Source organism: Lissotriton vulgaris, chromosome 10 (genome assembly GCF_964263255.1).
Source record: "Lissotriton vulgaris chromosome 10, aLisVul1.2, whole genome shotgun sequence".
NCBI lineage: Eukaryota > Metazoa > Chordata > Amphibia > Caudata > Salamandridae > Lissotriton > Lissotriton vulgaris.
The window spans coordinates 26,092,833-26,113,592 of record NC_141698.1 but is presented as its reverse complement, the minus strand read 5'-3'; the positions used below and the strand labels follow the sequence as shown (position 1 = coordinate 26,113,592).

Here is a 20,760-nt window from a genome sequence, read left to right as displayed (position 1 = left end):
CGTATACCTAGGAGGGCGAAGGAGGTGCCTACGTGCACAGAGCAGTCATAGGAAAGGAAAAAACGTGTGCACACCTACCAGTTTCTGGTGCTATCCTTTAGGGCTGGGGCGTAGGAGACACAACAGAGGTCATAATCAAACTCAAGGTGCTGTGCATAATGCACAAAGTAATCAGGACAAGAGTACTGGATCAGTGCAGAAAGTGACCAGCATTTATCCGGGCAAGGTATCTCCATTCAGCCAAGGGCTAAAGGCCTTGGTATAGGGCTAATGTTTGCCTGCAGGCCAAAGAACAGAAGAGTAAAACATGGGGTGAGGCCTGCGAGTTCAGGCCACAAAGGCCTGGAATACCCAGACGTTTAAAGCAACCTCAATTTAAGTCTTGAGCATGCATTTTTCAGACCTCAGCGTCCAATCAGGTGTGCCAGTCCAATTCATTTAATGGAAGTAAACCAAGACTACAAGACCCAGAATACATTAGTTTGTCACATGAATGCCCAGAACTGGAAATAGTGTTTGTGATGAAACAGAGTGAGGAGTCCACCATAACCTCGGTGGGAGGACTCCAATGGCAAGCAGTCAGTATAAACAATATTCACCTAACATCTTTCGTTGACCTGCCTCCACACTACGTAAACCATTCCCGCAGGTGTTATGGCCACCTCTGGACGGTATCTACCCCATTATATCGATTAAATATACATATTATATTGCAACTAAATTAAATTGAACATCATTTCTCGGCTACTACAACATTAGCCAGTCTGGTTGTTTAGGCAACAAAATGTGGGATGCTGGGATTTGTAGTTTCATTATTAACATTGTAAATATGGGTTAACAAGACTACCATATGAAGTGTTGATGAGAAAAAAAGCAGGACTGGGCAGGCGTAGTCACAGATGATATTGGTCCACAAACCGATATATAAATGTGGTACTTAAAAGTCAAACAAAATTTTGAACTCTATAACAGCTTATTTGGTAACGAGCGCATTCGTCATTGGAATGTTTTTTGACACTTACACCCAGAGGCTGATCAAATCTGCTAAAAAAGATACAATGTTTTGCAGCAAAATATGCTGAAAATATACAAAATCTTTTGATAATATGCAAACATATTTCGATTAACAGTGCACTTCAACTTTAATTAAATGTATTTCCTTTTTATTTATAATTGTGAGAACTTTTTCAGGGGTCCCGGGACATTTTGGGGGCACTGGGCTCAAACAAGCACAACCAGAGCCTTTTACTACTGGTGTCCTGGGGCTTAACCTTACAATGGAGTCCACAATTAATCACCAAGTACACTCCTTTAGTATTTGACCCTCAGGGTAGCAAAGTTCAGGAGTCCAAGACTTACTCAGGGAGATGCTGTGGGGTAAGATCCTCAGATCTCTTTGAAATACCTATTAGCAATCACTAAATGAATGTCAAGCCAGTGCTTTTAGTCAAAGAGAAAGGATTATTTACTTCAATCACATAACTCAATACTGTATATAACATATTAGAGCAGAAAAATGTGCTACACCGTTATCTAGAGGGTAATTACTGTGTGATGGAACCAGCAGTTACCAGCAAATACCATTCCTCCTGCTAAGGTATGGCAGAACTTGGCGCTTTACGTGGCCTCTTGTAATTACGGTGTTTGTCATTTTTTTGCCTTCAGCTGCAGGCACGAGGGTTTTGGTGTCTTCATTTTACACTTAAACACTAATTTATACTGTTTGAGGACAATTAATCTTTATCAGAAATGACCCTCTTGTGCATGCACAAGACAGTAAAATGTCAGATTACTACAAGTTACTAGGGACACCAAGCGCCTGTCCTATGGTTTCCTTTAGCAGAATATTGTTTTGTTTTGTCTTATTTCATTGGTCCAGCAGAGATCCCAAGTTTTCCAGGTCCATACATCGGTTGCTCGTCCTGGACAGGTTTTTACTTTATATTCTGGGACTTGTAGCTCTGACTTTATAATGTGATAAACATTGGTAGAAGTGTTTGGGATCTATTGGGAACAACATTTCCAATCTTTTTTTAATTTCACAAAAAAAATCCCCTACTTTTTGTTAAAGAAACAACCGTTCATGAACTTTCAATGCCCACCTTGAGCTGCCTGGCTTCAAGAGAAGGGTGGGGAGTCCCCTGTATGACGAAGCCAACAGAGCGGCAATTGGCAAAGTAAGACGCAAGTAAGCCTTCTCTCTAGGGCGCCTGCGACCTGAAAGAAATGTAAATACATTCAACTGGTTAAAAAGCAGATCTAAAGGCTCCTTGGGAGCTCATGCAACTCTAATGGAGTTATGTGATGCTTGATAATGAGAAAAATGTGTTCTTTTTTGAGAAGTAATGTAAGGATGTTGGCAACTGAGTCCTCAAGTGCATCCTTCTAAAGGAAACGTGTATAAAAGGTTTGCACTAGGTCTGATCGCATAATACCTCCTCACCTGTCTTCCTGTTCCATTCCTTACACATGAGCAAATCACCTGCGCCACAGAAACTATTACCTAGCTGAGGTCGAAAAACTTACTGCAACATGGCGCTGCCTACCCATCATGCATAAAGAGGGAAGCACCCCACTACAACAGCTTGTTTGTTTCTTTCTGCACTACAGATCTGTTGCCCAGGATAGACAGGTAAGGTAAATATGCTTTTATTTTTGTATTTATTTAGTGTTTTTCTACAGTGAGACTTGCTTTAGCAGTTGCCCGTTTTTGTACCGCGTTGTTTATGGTGCGGCCGCCGGTGAAATATGTGCTCCTTTACCACCACAGTTCTGCTGTTATTGGTTTTTTTTGTTGTGGTTCTGCAGGAGCGTCCTCACGCTTCGGGAGACGTTGTTTAGTCTGCATGCGATACATCGCATACAGACTAAACAATGTAAACGATACATCGCATGCCATTACAATGCAGTCGTTACAATGACCGCGTTTTTACATTGCATACAATTACATCACAAGTTGTTACACTGACTTGCTGTAGGGGGCAGAAGGTGTTGGATTTGCAATCCAACACCTTCCCTGCTGCTGCACAAACTGGAGTAGGAATAGTAAATTATACTAGCAGACAACAGAACAACAACGGCGGACCTTCTGTGCCACACCTCGTGCCAGTTCCTATAAATTCAGACGCTGTGCACGTAACCCCTACGCCAGCCGTTGAGTGACATTACTGTGTTCCAGATCAAAGATTCATAAGCCAAATGGGGGTGTACAGCTCAAAAAAATCCAATAGGCTAATATAGATCAAATAGTAACTTCTTTATTTGAAAATATTTCAAAACATTAACTTGAGACATTCCAGCCAATGCGTTTCATTCCCATATAGGGAACTTCCTCAGGGCAAACAAAATATCAAGTGTAAAAGTACAAGTTGAAGAGTAAAAATTCCCAGAAACAGTGCAGCTTGTAGTTAAACGCAAATGGTCGTTCCCATACAACGATATGTTCCTACTAGGTCCTATTGAGAAACGTAACAGGTTCAAAACGATTGCTCAGGCAAAGTGAAGAGATCCAACCATAATAAGTTGATCGTACAAATAGCAGTCACTGATCATGAAGTAACTGTAGTGATCACCCAGTCCAATTCCGGGTGGGAGGACGTATTGGCTCAATGGCACAACTCTACAAGAACAGGTGGAAATCTGTAGTAATACTCCAGAACATGCTAGGTCTGGCCAAGTGTATGGGGCCGCTAAGTATTCAATAAAGCCCAGCTCAAAATTGTAAAATGTCTCTTAATTATTCTAATTGTCCTCCATGTATTGTCCCGCGCTGGGGGTCGCGTAACTAGGAAAATTTGTTAAAGCCAAATGGGTGTCATCATGGTCACTAAATATTAAAGGGCTAGATATCCCGAACTCCGGTTAAGCTTCACATCTGAAATGCTATCCTCGGTCTTCCTCCTGTCCAACCAGTAAATTATACTATTACTAAGTCCAGCACGCCCCCTGCAGCAAGTCGTTGTAACGACTTGCAATGTAATCATATGCAATGTAATGCATGTGAAGTAACGTCATATATTCCACGCTTGAGGCTGTTTTTGTGCTCACACGCACTTCCTGCATGCCGGCGGCTCCCACAAGATCTCGGGACTTGCGAGATTTTGTTTCCTTAGAAACAGGTCCAATGCAGGAAGAGCCCACATTTGTGTTTGTTGCAGAATGGAGCTGGCTGCCTTATGTTGTTCTGTGGGTGTTCCTACAGTGGATGCGAGTTGCCTCTTGATTAATGAGGCTGCAGAGGCAGCGTTCAGGGCCAGGGAGGGTGACGGACTACCTGCTAAGTTCTGGGGCTATCTGGGATTTCCTACTCTTGTGGTGCAAGAGTTGGAGGGTGACTTTTTTTCCCAGAATCAACACCATGATCAAAAAACGTTGCCTTTGCATGATACGGTCTGCAAAGTATTTGCCCATGAATCGAGAGACATTGATAAAACTTCACTCCCTCGGTTTCTGGGCAAGCGTTATGCTTTTGAGGGGTTTTCTGAGGAATTCCCTCAATCAGTCAAAACCTGATAGTTGGCTTGTCTTCTCAGGTCATGGTACTTTCAGATGATGCCCTTCCTTCCGGGCGTGTTGATTACACCGCCTCCAATTTTTACATCTGGGCAACGGCTTACACCAATTATATGGTTCAGTCACTTTTGAAGGATTTCCAGGCCCTGGGAATGTGTGACAATGGGATACCTCCTCTCTGTTGGCTCTGATGAAACTCCAGGTATGCTACTTGTCAGATATCTCTTTCGAAATCTTGTCTCTGGCTGCTGTAGCTTCAGGGGCTTCCATTGCAGCTCGTTTTCATGTATGGATGCGGGCATGGAAGGTGGGGTCCTCGCAGAAGTCTGTCCTTTTGAAGTTACCATCTGGATGTTTGAAGGTGTTTGGTCCACAACTTCAGGAGATGGTGAAGCAGTCGGCCGAGAATCGGAAGCTTGGGGTTTCCATTCTCCCGTCCTCCTGAGGTAGAGGTTTTGGTTATCGCTGCGCTTTTGCTTTTCTACAGGCCAGGAGTGCTAACCTGCCCTTTCGAGACGGGGGTTGAGGTCGGCGGTGACAAGTCCTGGTCTTAGTCTCCTTGTACCTCCTCCGCTCCTTCTCCAAAGCAGTGACTATCTACCCCTTCTAGTTGGTGGTCGGCATCACTTCTTTTGTCACCAGTAGCGGGGAATTTCTGATGCCTGGGCCGTTCGGACAGTGGCCTCAGATATCTCTGCCCCGGAATCCTGTGAAGAGTCCGGCTATGCTGGAGGGTGATCGGTTTCTCTTGGAGAAGGCAGCAATCATCGAGGTTGCACCCCTGGAGCAGGGGTTGGGATATTATTCAATCCAGATTCTTGTACCGAAGTCCACATGTGACAACCATCCGGTTCTGGATCTCACAGTCGTAAATCTGCACATTCCTCATCGCCGATTCAAAATGGTGACTTTGAAGTCAATGCTTCAGCTGATGCATCCGGGGTGCTTCCTTGCATCCCTCAATCTGATCAACGACTACCTGTATGTTCCCATCCATCCAGCGGATCAGCAGTTTCTTCGCTTTGCTGTGGGCTTGAGAGACTACCAGTTCCAGGTGCTATCTTCTGGCCTCTCATCGGCGCCGTGGGTTTTTAGAAAACTCTTGGCTCCCCCCCAGTAGGTATTCTCCACTCTCAAGGTATTCAAGTCTACCCGTACATTGATGACTGGCTAATTGTCTCTCCTCCTTTTTCTAAGGCAGTGGTGGAGGTACCTCAAGTCTGTCATCTTCTGGAGTCTTTTAGGTTTCTGACCAATCACAGGAAGTTCTCCCTGCGCCCCTCTCAGTCTCTGAAGTTCATCAGGGCTCTCTTCTGGATAGATCCCGGGATGGTGTTCCTGTCTCCCAAAAGGCAATTGACTCTGTTCCAACATCTCTCCTGTGTCCTGTTCCAACCTCGGGTGTCTGCCCGCCTCTGGCTGCGGAGTCAGGGGGAGATGGATGACCGCCGCACTGCAAGTGCTCCCGTGGGCCCATCTCCATTTGTATCCCCTGATGCATCACCTTCTACGCCACTGGAATCCAGCTTTTCAAGAATACAAATCTCTCAGTCCTGTGAACCTCAAGATTTAGGAGTCTCTCCAGTGGTGGTTGTCACTTCCGAATTTCTCCAAGGGTTTCCATATAAATCCTCTTCCCTCTGTGGTCTTGATGACTGATGCGAACACCCGGGGGTCAGGGGCAGTTCTGGGGGATTCCAAAGCCCAAGGCAGATGGTTTTGGCTCTCCAGTCGATGGCGTAGTGGCAGGCACTTCTTTGGTTCATTTGTCTCCTTCGGCACCAGGCTGCCTGTGTTCAAACAGACAATCTGGTCATTCAGGCCTATATCAACCGGCAAGGGGGGATGCGCCGGTCTCTGTTACTCCTTTTTCCGGAAGATTGGCCATTGGGCCGAGAGGCATCTCCTTTCTCTCTTGGCAGTCTATCTTCCTGGGAAGGAGAATGGGCAGGGTGTTCCCATCGTCTATGACCATGTGTATATTGCCCCTTCTCTTTCAACAGATTCTCTCCAGGTTCGCTCTTCCTTGGCCGGATCTGTTTGCCCCAGAGGAGATGGCCCTTCTCCCTCAGTTTTGCAGCCAGATTCCCTCAGGGTTGGCCTCAGCAATAGATGCTTTCTTAATCCCATGGTCCTATGGGTTCCTGTTTGCTTTTCCCTGGATTTCCCAGGTCCTCAGGAAAATTCAGGTGGATCAGCGAGAGGTCCTTCTGGTTGATCCAGAATGGTCTCGGAGACCTTGGTTTCCCATTCTTCAGGGTTTTGGCTGTGTTTCCCCATTGGAGCTTTCTTGTGCACCCCTCTCCGCTGATTGCTCCTCTTCTCAGCATGTCCTCTCTCATGCGCCTCCGGCTGGGGGTATGGCACTTGAGAAGTTGACCTTGTTGGCTCAGGGTTATTTGCTTGAGGTGGCTCAGAGCATCCAGTTGTCTCACAGGCCTTAATCCCTGAAGTCTCACAGTCGTCACTGGAAGAACGTTGACTCTTGGTGTGAGTGGAAGGGTCTGCCTCCTGTTTCCTGTGATCCTGTCAGGGCTGTGGATTTTTTTACGTGATGGTTTTGTGCTGGGTCTATTGGTCTCCACCCTCAGTGCCCAATGGGCCACCATTCTGGCCTTTATGGGCTCTGATATGTCCTCTTTCTTTCCCTTGGTGGTACGCCTTTTGTTGAGTTTTTTGCTTCTGCGTCCTATCTCCCTCTCTCCGGTCACCGCCTGGGATCTTCCATTGGTGCTTCAGGCGTTGACTGGTCCTCGATTTGCACCCCTGGTTTCCACTGATCTTAAGTTTCTTTCTGCTAAAGTTATTCTTTTGGTGTCAGTTTCTTCTGGTCGCAGGATAGGTGAGATTAGGACTTTGCTGGCTTCCCCCCTTTTTTGTGTTTCTCTCCTGATGAGGTGATTTTGTGCCTTAGTCAGTTTCTTCTGCCCAATGTCTTGTCTGACTTCTACTGTCAGGAGGATATTGTCTTTCCTGTATTTTATCCTGACCCATCTTCTCCGGAGGTGGAGGTTCTCCATTCTCTGGATGTGTCGAGAGCCCTTAGCATCTACCTGGACAGCACCAGTGACTTTAGGCTGGTGGATTCCTCGTTTGTCACCTATGGTCTCTCTGGGAAGGGTCTCAAACCTTCTCTGTCCACTCTGACTCAGTGGGTGAAGTGTGCTATACTCTTGTCTTACGAGGCTGCTCATCCTCCTCTTCCCTCTTCTATCAAGAGGCGGTCAACGAGGGGTGTTTCCTCATCCTGGGCCATGTTTAACCCCTTCGATGCTTGTGACAAGGTCAATTCGTCATGGGTGTTACCTGCGCTGTGCGTTTGACGAGTTGACCTTGTCCCATAACAAGGGATTTTGAAAATTGCAGCACAGCACAGGAAATAGCAGCAGCAATGATGCGGTTAAGGGTGCGTCTCTGCGTGACATGTGTAATGTTGCTACGCAGGCATCTCCCCACACTTTTTTTCCCACTACCATCTTCAGTTGGGGATGGCTGCATCTGTGGCCTTTGGCGCTCACGTTTTATCTGCTGTCCATGATCTGTGTTTTGTTATATTTTTTGCATTAAATATCATGTACGTTGCATCATCCTTGGTTCCTATGTGAACCAATCACCATGCCCCTTTGGTATGGGCTCATGCGTAAGGAATGGGATGGGAAGATGGACGAGGAGGTAATGCCCGGTTACTCACCGGTAATCTTCATTACTCTGAGTCCTGGTCTTTCCGTTCCGTTCCATTTCTGAGCCTTTCCCTCTCTACCTAGTTCCGGTGTCTAGTGATTGTTCTTGTTTTCTTTATTATGTGGTTCTTTTGTTATCTCAGGCTGTCCTAGTGACGTACTTCCCTCTCTATGCATGCTGGGCAGGTAGCGCCATATTGGGGGAAGTATTTTTATCTTAGCTAGGTAATAGGTTCTGTGGAGCAGAAAAGCTGCTTATACAAACTGAATGGAATGTGAAGATCTGGGCTCGGAGTAATGAAGATTACCAGTGAATAACCGGGCATTACTAAAAATTAACATTTTGAAAGCACTTGTCTTAAAACACTTGATCTTTGCAGGCTGGGACCATGTAGCACTATAAACACACATCTCTATTCCTCACTGTGCCGACCAGGAATCAACGCTGTGACTGTTTGATTACACATACAGACATATGCAGTGATTGCATTTCCCAATTTAGCTCACATATTGTAAAAGAAGGCATTTCCCACCAATTACTTGAGCTAGCATTTATTTTTCATTTAAGGTGTGTAATTTTTAATGTGCATTAACCTCGAAGTGACACCCCAATAAAATAGATGCAGATTTTCGAGACACATTTCTAACCCCACCCAGGACAATCACTCAGGACCGGCTTTAGGGCAGTGTGACTGGTGCGGCCACACTGGGCTTAGACCTGTGGAGGGAGTGCTGACCTTAGGTGGTGGGTGCTGTGTTTAGCAATAACTTATGATTGTAAAGATGAGGGGCACTTTTGCCAGTAGGTAGTGAGAGAATTCAAAGAGGAAGTCATGGGGTGGGGACCGCAAAAAATTAATGTCGCACCGGGTGGCACCAGCTCTAAAGCCGACCCTACAATCACTGACCCTGGCCCTTTTGCACTTAGAATCACCCATCCCTTTATTTTTTCATGTACTGGAAACAGTGGCTAAACAGGACTACATGTCCCAGAATGCAAACGGAAAAACTGATAGAAATGAGCTGCTCGATCCAGATCTGGTAAGGCAGGTAGGTGTTCAGTCCTCTGGAAATATAACAAAACTTCAACCCCCAGAATGCATTGTGTTTTCAACTAACGCCTTGGGCCAAAACAACCCATCCCGTTGATAGGAGCTCATCTGCGACCATTCTCTTGCCTGTTTTGTAAAAGGTTCCAATGTGTGGAAGTATCCTGGTTGTATAATCCTAAATTTGCGTTCCCAGTTTCCTGACAACAGAGCACCTCTGAGGCTAAACTTATCCTATTGGCTGAGGCGTCCTGCTCGTTTTGTTGGCGCCCCGCCCTAATCTCGCGATACTGCGTCCTCTCCTCTCATTGGCTGCACCCTGCCTGGCCTGATCCTGCTGTTGTCAGCACAGGCGTGTTGCCTCACTTCCGGTGGAGTTCCCCGAGCGGGTGACTCACGCCGAGTCATAGCTATCCGGGATCTTGTTTACCTCGCGCGGGGGGGGGGCGGCGGGGGGCTGCCTGGGCTTGTTTTCTTCTTTATGCATGAACATAAAATCATAACAAAGACAAAGAGCCTGGTACACGACAGAGCAGGAAACCTAGAAAGGTTTTATTTGTATGTAGCAAGAAATCTAGGAAGGTTTTTATTTATATATAAGATGTTACCTTTAGTCTTTCTTTACGAATGTCCTTTTTTTGTGAATGACCAGTTTCTGATTTTAAAAAGGTGTATCATTTTACATTTTTTTTGGTGCTGTGACTGCGTCCCCCCTCCGACCCCACTTGATAGAACTCTGCTCTTCTGGTTTTTTGGGGGGGTCTTGACCTGAGAAAATCCACTATTTGTGTATATATATATATATATATATATATATATATAACTCTAATCACTAGTATATGTAGTAGACCTTTGTACTCTACCATTCCTATGTTACTCTTAGAGTATATCCATTTGTATCTCTTTCTTGAGTGACTTCTACTTGTACATTTGCAATTTATTTCTGTTTATATCTCTTCCCTGTGTGACTTTACAACTTGTACATTTGCAATTTTTTTCTGCTTGTATCATTTATGTAACGCATGTAATCCTAAATCCTTATGTATCGCAACTGGTTCTTATGTAAAGCGCTCTGACACCTTCAGGTAATGTTCGCGCTATATAAAATCGCATTAAATAAATAAAATAAATACACAATAGCCCCCCACCCCTGCGCTGGATATGTCTATACCGACTAGTGCAGGCCTGACTAGTGACAGACTGACCTGCCTCACATGCCACTAACCTTGGGCCACATCAGCCGGCCGGCAGGACTGGCTTGTGTGATGGAACCTCATTCCTTCCAGGTTCACTGAGACCCCGGAAAATATGAATGATTATTACCCAGGCCCGCCGCCCTGCATAGAACATCTGTCCTGATTTCCCCGTTCGGCTTGTCCATCAACATCCTCCGGGTCACCAAGGGCATGGTCCTTCTGGCACACATCTGGGCATGGTACTCGCGGCGCCAGCGGGGAGATGACCTTCCTGACACACATCTGGGCATTGCACCCTGCGCCACTAATATAGCGCACACCTGTGTATTGAGCCACCAGGGAGATACACCCTGGCATACACCTTTGTATTCCTATCCCCACCAGGGACTTGGCACTCCTGGCACACACCTGTGCATTGTACTCCCAGCGCCACCAAGGAGATGGCCAACGTGGCACACACCTGTGTATTCCACTACCAGCATCACTGGGAGATGACCAACCTGACACACACCTGTGGATTATGCCACCAGGGAGATAGTCCCCTGGTACACGCCTTTGCATTGTATTCCCATCGCCACCGGGGACTTGGCACTCCTGGCACACACCTGTGCATTGTACTCCCAGATCCACCAAGGAGATGACCAACCTGGCACACACTGTGCATCGTGCCAACCAGGGAGATGACCAACCTGGCTCACACCTGTGCATTCCACTCCCAGCGCCACCAGGGAGATGACCGACCTGGCACACACCTGTGCATTGTGCCACTAGGGAGATTACCAACCTGGCACACACCTGTGCATTCCACTCCAATCGCCACCAGGGAGTTGGCACTCCTGGCACACACCTGTGCATCTAGTCCCAGCACCACCAGGGAGATGGCCAACCTGACACATGTGCATTGTGCCACTAGGGAGATGCCCCATTGTTCTCTCCCCCTCCGTTGCACTGTTATTTATTTGTCATGCTGCATAGTTTATTCTTGGTTTGCTTACTTACTGCCAGTCTTCTATGTAATGTAATGTCCTCTGTTTTTCACAATGCGTATGTAAAGTGCTCTGATACCTACGGGTCAAGCTAGCGCTATATAAAACTTTAAAAATAAAAATAAAATGGCACACACCTGTGCATGTGCCACCAGGGAGATGCCCCTGTCAAGCACATGTGCATTCAACACCCATCGCACCTGGGAGATGGCTCCATGGCCCACGCCTGTGCATTGTACTCCCAGGGCCCCCAGGGAGATGCCCCCCTGGCACACCTGTGCATTGTGCCCCCAGGAAGCTGGCCACCTGGCACACACCTGTGAAATATGCCACCAGGGAGGTGGCACACACCTGTGCATGTAACTCCCAATGCCTCCAGTACCCATGCACATAGGGCAAGGTGATGGACCGCCCGAGAGTGGCAGTGGAGAGGTGCTCAGGGTGTTGCATGTGCTCGTGGGCACCCAGTGGCAGTATGGGGGTGCCCGGCATCTCAAGAAGTAGTCAGGCATCTGAACCCCAAAGCGGTGCCCCGCTGAGGGCAGACATGCTCTGTGCCTGTGATTCTTAGACAGCTGCGCTGCACACCAGGGAGGGAGGGAGGCCAGGCGTGCAGCTGCAGTACCGCCATCCCCCGCCAGGGGGCAGCACTGGGTGGGCACGGCTGGCACCGCTGCGGGAGAGCCCCAGTCTGCGTCCAGTCTCCAGCGCGCAGGAAGCACTCCGAGCCTCCTCCCAGCACCCACCGACCCCCCGGACATGTCGTATGCCGCGCCCGCCTCGGACCGTGGACCGGGCACCGACCCCAAGGACTCCCAGGCCACCGTTTACGTCATCGTGGGCTCGGGCGCCGACGCCGCCGTGCAGCTGCTCAGGTGAGACCCCGGACCCGAGGGGGGCCCCCACCCACCCCCGCTTCTCACAGACACACCCCTCACGGATCGGAGCCCCCTCTTTATTGAACATGGACCTAACAGGGACCCCCACACTTCCCATGTGGGGCAGAGGGGCCACACGCACTCTCAGGGTACCCCACTCCATTCACCCCCCAAACATCTGGCCTCTGCCTGAACCCCGCAGACTCTGAAAATGAGGCCCGGATGCTGCCTGGCATCCCTCAACTACGCAGCAATAGACACCCAGCAGGGCGCCGTGCGGGGGGGGGGGGGGGGGGGGGGGGCTGTAGGGCCCGTGCGGGGGGCACTGTCGGAAGCAGTGCGCGCGCCATCAACTGTAGTTGTGGTTACACTGAGGGCACCGCTGGCAAGAGTGCCCCGCTGGCATTGAAACTGAGGGCACCACAGACTCTAGCTGTCAGACCCTCTGTCATTGAGGGCACCACAGACTCTAGCTGTCAGACCCTCTGTCATTAAAACTGAGGGCACCGCAGACTCTAGCTGTCAGACCCTCTGTCATTAACCCTGAGGGTACCACAGACTCTAGCTGTCAGACCCTCTGTCATTGAGGGCACCACAGACCCTAGCTGTCAGACCCTCTGTCATTAACCCTGAGGGCACCACGGACTCTAGCTGTCAGACCCTCTGTCATTAACCCTGAGGGCACCACAGACTCTAGCTGTCAGACCCTCTGTCATTGAGGGCACCACAGACTCTAGCTGTCAGACCCTCTGTCATTGAGGGCACCACAGACTCTAGCTGTCAGACCCTCTGTAATTAACCCTGAGGGCACCACGGACTCTAGCTCTCAGACCCTCTGTCATTAACCCTGAGGGCACCACAGACTCTAGCTGTCAGACCCTCTGTCATTGAGGGCACCACAGACCCTAGCTGTCAGACCCTCTGTCATTAAAACTGAGGGCACCGCAGACCCTAGCTGTCAGACCCTCTGTCATTAACCCTGAGGGCACCACGGACTCTAGCTGTCAGACCCTCTGTCATTGAGGGCACCACGGACTCTAGCTGTCAGACCCTCTGTCATTGAGGGCACCACAGACTCTAGCTGTCAGACCCTCTGTCATTGAGGGCACCACAGACTCTAGCTGTCAGACCCTCTGTCATTAAAACTGAGGGCACCACGGACTCTAGCTCTCAGACCCTCTGTCATTAACCCTGAGGGCACCACAGACTCTAGCTGTCAGACCCTCTGTCATTGAGGGCACCACAGACCCTAGCTGTCAGACCCTCTGTCATTAAAACTGAGTGCACCACAGACTCTAGCTGTCAGACCCTCTGTCATTAAAACTGAGGGCACCACGGACTCTAGCTGTCAGACCCTCTGTCATTAACCCTGAGGGCACCACAGACTCTAGCTGTCAGACCCTCTGTCATTGAGGGCACCACAGACTCTAGCTGTCAGACCCTCTGTCATTGAGGGCACCACAGACCCTAGCTGTCAGACCCTCTGTCATTAAAACTGAGGGCACCACAGACTCTAGCTGTCAGACCCTCTGTCATTGAGGGCACCACAGACCCTAGCTGTCAGACCCTCTGTCATTAACCCTGAGGGCACCATGGACTCTAGCTGTCAGACCCTCTGTCATTGAGGGCACCACAGACCCTAGCTGTCAGACCCTCTGTCATTAAAACTGAGTGCACCACAGACTCTAGCTGTCAGACCCTCTGTCATTAAAACTGAGGGCACCGCAGACTCTAGCTGTCAGACCCTCTGTCATTGAGGGCACCACAGACTCTAGCTGTCAGACCCTCTGTCATTAAAACTGAGGGCACCACGGACTCTAGCTGTCAGACCCTCTGTCATTAAAACTGAGGGCACCACAGACTCTAGCTGTCAGACCCTCTGTCATTGAGGGCACCACAGACTCTAGCTGTCAGACCCTCTGTCATTGAGGGCACCACAGACTCTAGCTGTCAAACCCTCTGTCATTAAAACTGAGGGCACCACGGACTCTAGCTGTCAGACCCTCTGTCATTGAGGGCACCACAGACTCTAGCTGTCAGACCCTCTGTCATTGAGGGCACCACAGACTCTAGCTGTCAGACCCTCTGTCATTAAAACCGAGGGCACCACAGACTCTAGCTGTCAGACCCTCTGTCATTAAAACTGAGTGCACCACAGACCCTAGCTGTCAGACCCTCTGTCATTAACCCTGAGGGCACCACGGACTCTAGCTGTCAGACCCTCTGTCATTGAGGGCACCACAGACCCTAGCTGTCAGACCCTCTGTCATTAAAACTGAGTGCACCACAGACTCTAGCTGTCAGACCCTCTGTCATTAAAACTGAGGGCACCACAGACTCTAGCTGTCAGACCCTCTGTCATTAAAACTGAGGGCACCACAGACTCTAGCTGTCAGACCCTCTGTCATTGAGGGCACCACAGACTCTAGCTGTCAGACCCTCTGTCATTAAAACTGAGGGCACCACAGACTCTAGCTGTCAGACCCTCTTGTCATTGAGGGCACCACAGACCCTAGCTGTCAGACCCTCTGTCATTAAAACTGAGTGCACCACAGACTCTAGCTGTCAGACCCTCTGTCATTGAGGGCACCACAGACTCTAGCTGTCAGACCCTCTGTCAATAACCCTGAGGGCACCACAGACTCTAGCTGTCAAACCCTCTGCTATTAACCCTGAGGGCACCACAGACTCTAGCTGTCAGCCCCTCTGTCCTTAACCCAGAGGGCAACGCAGACGTTAGCTGTCAGAGATTCAGACCCTCTGTTATTAACCCTGACGGCTCCACAGATTGGCAGACGTAGATGCCAGACTCTGCTGTTACAAAACTGGGGGAATCACAGATTGGCAAATGCCAGACTCTGCTGTTATAAAACTGGGGCAAAAACAACAGTTGATGGACAGAATGCAGAACAATGTCATACATTCACCCCGTGAAGAGATCTGGGCCTTAATCCATCGTTTTTTGCTCACCATGCCATACCAGTTTGAACCTAGCTATATGCAATTCAGTCTTGACCCTGTGCCCTATGGGAACAGTCCAGCCCGAACTGCCAAGCCAGGTCCTCCCTGGACTGGAATCAAGCATCCTAGGACCAGTTTCGGGCTTTCAGCCGTCATCAGCCAGGATAGCTTGATTCCAGTGGCATGGAGAGCACGGACTCACGTCTGAGCATACCCGTCCCACTCGGGGTGACAAATGCAAAACAACAGGTGATGGACGGAAAGCAGAACAATGTCATACATTCACCCCAGTACAGAGATCTGGTCCTAAATCCATAGTTTTTTTGCTCACCATGCCGTCCATCATCCCCTTTGGTATCGCTTTGTTTGCCCTAAATTGGCATGGTATGCCCAGACGTGGGTCCCTTGCTCACTTTGCCACTGGAGTTAAGCTAGCCTGGCTGATGACAGCTAATTAGCCAGAAACCGGTCCCAGGATGCTTGTTTCCGGTCCAGGGAAGACATGGCTTGGCAGTTCGGCCTGGACTGTTCCCATGAGGCACAGGATCAGACTGATTTGCATATGGCCATGTCTGAACTGGGGTGGTGGAGTGAGCTAAGGAATGATGATGGATTAAACCCAGATCAGTTGACTTGGGGTGAGTGTTTGATTTGCTCAAACGCTCCGTCCATCATCCCCTTTGGTATCGCTTTGTTATAAAACTGGGAGCATCACAGATTGGTATCTGTCCGACCCCTTGAGGGCACCACACACTGGCATCTATCAGACCCCGTTGTTCTTAAAACTCAGGGCCCCACACGCTGCCTGCAGACCACCACCCCACTTCCACTGAACCTGAGGGTAGCTGCCCTGACCCTCAGCAGTGTACGCTGGGAGGCAGGCAGGAATTGGGGTGTGTCTGAACATGTCTACAGTGGGGGATGGGAATTCCAGGGACCCCATACAACATACATTGCCTGGGGCCAATGATTGTACCATACCCCACTGCCATAAATACTGTGCCTGTCTCTGAAGTCCTTGGACACCCCCAGAGAGCGGTGGGGGCGCTCTGTGTGATGGAGTGGGTTTAAGTCGAAAAGAATGGCTTTGGTTATTTTGGGGTACAACCCCCCAACACTGATCACCCTACTGTATCCCAACATTCTGGGGCCCGGGCTTGGCACTACCCCTCCACCACAGGCTCGGTGGCTAGGATTGCTGTCTGTCCACCTGTGGTTATAAAACAACCCCCCCCCCTGCTTCTCAACCTGGTTCCCGCACCCGGGTCTACAATCTCAAAGCAGGCATCCCCGCGCATGCGCCAATGTATATCCCAGTGTGCCCAGAGGTATCCGCAGATCCCTGCACGTGCCCTAGTGTCCATTCCAGTGTGACCAGGAGCCTTGTGCACCTCCCTGCGCGTGCACCAGTGTGCCCAGGAGTCTTGCCCACATCCCTGCAGGTGCGCCAGTGTCTATGCCGGTGTGCCCAGAGGCCACCCTCACATCCCTGCGCGTGCACCAGTGTGCCCAGGAGTCTTGCCCAGATCCCTGCAGGTGCGCCAGTGTCTATGCCAGTGTGCCCAGAGGCCACCCTCACATCCCTGCAGGTGCGACAGTGTCTATGCCAGTGTGCCCAGAGGCCACCCTCCATCCCTGCGCGTGCGCCAGTGTGCCCAGAAGCCTAGTGCACACCCCTGCGCATGCGCCAGTGTCTATGCCGGTGTGCCCAGAGGCCACCCTCACATCCCTGCAGGTGCGCCAGTGTCTATGCCAGTGTGCCCAGAGGCCTCCCGCAGAAACACGTAACTGTTCTTTTGTTTATGTCGATGTCTGGGGCAGAGGTGCCAGCACAGAAGGTGCCACCCCAGGGTTACCAGTTCTTTTTGTGTGATCTTGGTCATAGAGCGGTTGTGTACTGTCGCTTGTAAGAGGGTCCCTGCCGGGCACTGATGCATGTGCATGGGGCATTATTACTATTATTTGGATGCTGGTCTTTAAACTTTACTGAGTGCATCGCAGTGTATTCTGGGATACGCAGTTCAGCTATCTCTTCCTATTCACAATTCATCCTTTGCATTCCGGCACGTGGATTCCCAGGGCCTGTTGGTACTGAGGCAGGATGCATGCTGGGATACGTAGTCCCGATATCTCACCCGGCCCTCAGCCAATTCTTTGCGTTCTCGGACAGGTAGTCCGGGGAGAGCGGGGGGGGGGCATAGAGTTACCCGTTACCTCAGTGTCGGTTCAGTTGCAGTATGGTCCCGCCTGGCCTCTTCCTGTGCGTTGTACTGATGTAACCACACAGTGGAGTGATGGACATAGTGTGCCCTTAGGTAGTGTGCCTAACTACTTCTTGGGTGCGCGATCCTCTGCATTACACTACAGTTTGCAGAGTTTTGAAGAACATTCAGCAATAGTCGATGTGCCTCAAACTTATCACTGCGCGCTGCTGCACTAGGTCGGACGTGCGTCAAGTGGAACGTGTGTCCGTGCGTTGTACCAGGGTTACCGCAAGGGCACAAGTCCTAAAACAAGCATTTACAATGCAATGGTTTCGCCTTTGTTAAAGTTTGTGCTTTTGGTATTGCTTTTGACAAATGGTCTTTTCTAACTTCTTTGAATTATGTGTAAAACGTTGATGTGTTTTACTTTACACAGAAATATGGAGTGCCTCTCTGGAAAACACCCTCTCTGCACACGCCCTCTTTACACATGCCTTATCTTCACTTGCCCTCTCTACACACGGCCCTGTGCAGAGAGATCATATGGAGAGAGGCATGTGCAGAGAGGCCGTGTGTTGAGAGGCTGTGTGCAGTGATAGCGCATGTTGAGAAGTCATATGCAAAGAAGAGTGGGGAGGATACAGAGGTAGGGTAGGAAGGCGAAAATGCAAGGAGGAGTGGGAGGTCAGAAAATAGTGGGAGAGCAAGAGAGAGGACAGAATGGAAAGGGAGGGCATGTAGGAGTAAGAAGGAAGAGAGGTCAAAAGGAAGAGAGGGCAGGAGAGAGAGGGAAGGCAAGAAGGAAAATAGGCAGAAGGGAGAGGGAGGGCAAGAAGGAGTGGGAGGACAGGAGGGAAGGTAGGAGTGTGTGAGAGAGGGCAGAAAGGAGAGGGCGGCAGGTAGGAGAGGGAGGGCGGGAAGGAGAAGGAGGGCTAGAGGAGGAGAGGACAGGAAAGAGAGAACAGGAGAGATGGAGGACAAGAAGGTGAAAGAGAGCAGAAGAGAGAGGTGGAAAGGGAGGGCAGGAGGGAGTAATAAGGCAGAAAAGAGAGGGATGGCAGGAGAGAGAGAGCATGAAGGAGGAGAAAACCCAGTCCACTGCCAATGAAGGAAGCACTGAAATCCAAAAAATCAAAAGTGCAAAAAGAAATACATTAAGAACAATACAGAACATGGCAGGCTGAGCTCTTGGCTGTGACAACAATGTGAAACACGTAATATAAAGTAAATAGTGAAATTAGTAAGCGGGCTGTATTATAATATTCTAGTTGCAGCTATTATCTAAATCACAAAGAAGGCCAGCTTGATCGGCGTATCATCTCAACAAGTTGTATCAACGTGCAGAATTCAAAAACACAAATCACTAGATGTATAGAGCTTAAAGGATCATAACGATAGCAATAGCGTGATGCTTTACCTGAGACAGAAGAACTCTCCTGAGTCAAACGATGAAAAGTGACTTCTTAGAGATATATATCACCTCCTATATTGAAAAGAAAAACTTAATGCCAGACGACAAAAAAACGCCAAAAACAGAGTGTATCAATAGAAGATAAAAAGCCTCCAATGTCTTACCTGGCCCTTCCGATATACGCCAAGATAATTGATTGCGAAGTGAAGTTTTTGATCAGTATGTATTGCCTCCTATCTATAAAAGAGGATGCTGCAGGGGAAAGAGAAGCCCCATAAATATGGCATCTGAAATACATATGCCATGATGATAACATTACTACCCTAAATTGATCTATATTTATAATAGAAGCAGGCAACATGTGTTGCTAATACCAAATATTACGCGATTGAAAGAAAAGACAGCTGCGAGTTAATAGTGCAATGAAAGTTTTAGATAATCACCTCTGCCCAAGCTCATTTCAGTATTAGTTAGCCCCGATAGTGATGAGTCATATATCCTATCCCCCACATTAAACTAGCACTGACCTTGGCCTGCGTCTAAATCCAAACAGCAGCCACGCGGACCTTTAAAGTTCTATTAGAGAATTTAAAATACATATAGGTGTCAAGAAGGCAATCCGATATGTCGATAGGATAATATGCCAGGAAAACAAGCAGCTGTACATTTACAAGCCACACACTGGATTGAAGTGTGCATACTGTCCGTGCACAACATACAAAACCAAATTGTCGTAAATGCTAATTTAAAACTAATGCAATGGCCCCAGTCCGAGGTAATTGCATGTTGTGCGCCACTCACAGAGGAGAGCATATGAGCCTGTAAATATTAGGCATAAAAACACGGGGTGCCGTAAAAGAAATTATTGCAGCAATATATAGTACAAGCATCCTTATCTTATATGCAACAGCAAATAACCGTGGTTCCCAAAGCTATCCTTACGGCGGAAATTAAATTTAAACACGCTGGGAGTTACAGAAAGTTACAAACAGGATGACCCCACACTCTAAATTAGACGTTACTCGAGCGTAAGTAGCGGTGTGCATATAGAACTTACCCCGGTCAATGATAACGACCTCCCGGCATGGTAACACAGGTTGGTGGATCCAAACGAAGAACCCAAATGCAAACCCATTTTTAAAGGCAATTTTTTTCCCGCGTCGACGTCCAACTCCGTAAGCGGAAGTGACAAGACAGAATGTGACCGTGAACATAAATGAAGGACGAAATTTCAACAAAGGAGCTCCTCTTACTATCGAGGACCCGGCGGCCATATTAACCTGGCTAAAACGAATTGTCAATCAAAGGATCGATCACAAGAAAAAAACTGAGAAAACAGAATTTGAAAAAGAGACTGTGAAAAAAAGACTGTGAAAAAAGGGGGAACAAATGTCATATTAAAAATACCCCATACATTATGCCCTCGAAATCCCATTTAACAGAGGGCCGCGTGTGAACGGTCCTTTCCTAAAGGTCCAATACGTATGTGGGGAACGTCCTAAAAACATCGAGTATACATAAAGAAGCGCATATTAGAAAGGCGCATTCTGAGCGGTAGCAACAATTGTGCCAGACAATCATCTGCGAACTCCTGCTGCCGCGTGACAATAGAGTGCGAAGAGAAAGCACTCATTTAAATATATTTATATAAACCTGCTTGACGCGGAAACTTCCACTCCCATTGAGAGATTGAGTCATGGCACGATCTTGGCTACTTATCACCCGGACTGAGTAAGACAAAAGAAAAAATAAGAAAGAAACAAGCACAAGCACCACGAGCACACGGACAGCAGGAGGGGGGCGGGAACGGGCACAGGACAGCGGGAGGGGGGGGGCGGGAACGGCGCACGGGCAGCGGGAGGGGGGGGGCGGGAACGGCGCAC

At 48.9% G+C, this 20,760-nt stretch overlaps 1 protein-coding gene across 1 annotated transcript in view; it reads left to right on the top strand.

Annotated features, from left to right (window-relative positions):
• Positions 1-12,115: 12,115 nt before the first annotated feature.
• The window catches only part of TFE3 (transcription factor binding to IGHM enhancer 3), a 137,280-nt gene continuing 128,635 nt past the window's right edge, over positions 12,116-20,760 (top strand). Inside the window, exon 1 of the mRNA XM_086940305.1 lies at positions 12,116-12,298. Within this exon, the coding sequence (XP_086796431.1) occupies positions 12,183-12,298 (116 nt within the window). The 5' untranslated portion in view covers positions 12,116-12,182. The remainder of the gene's footprint in view (positions 12,299-20,760) is intronic.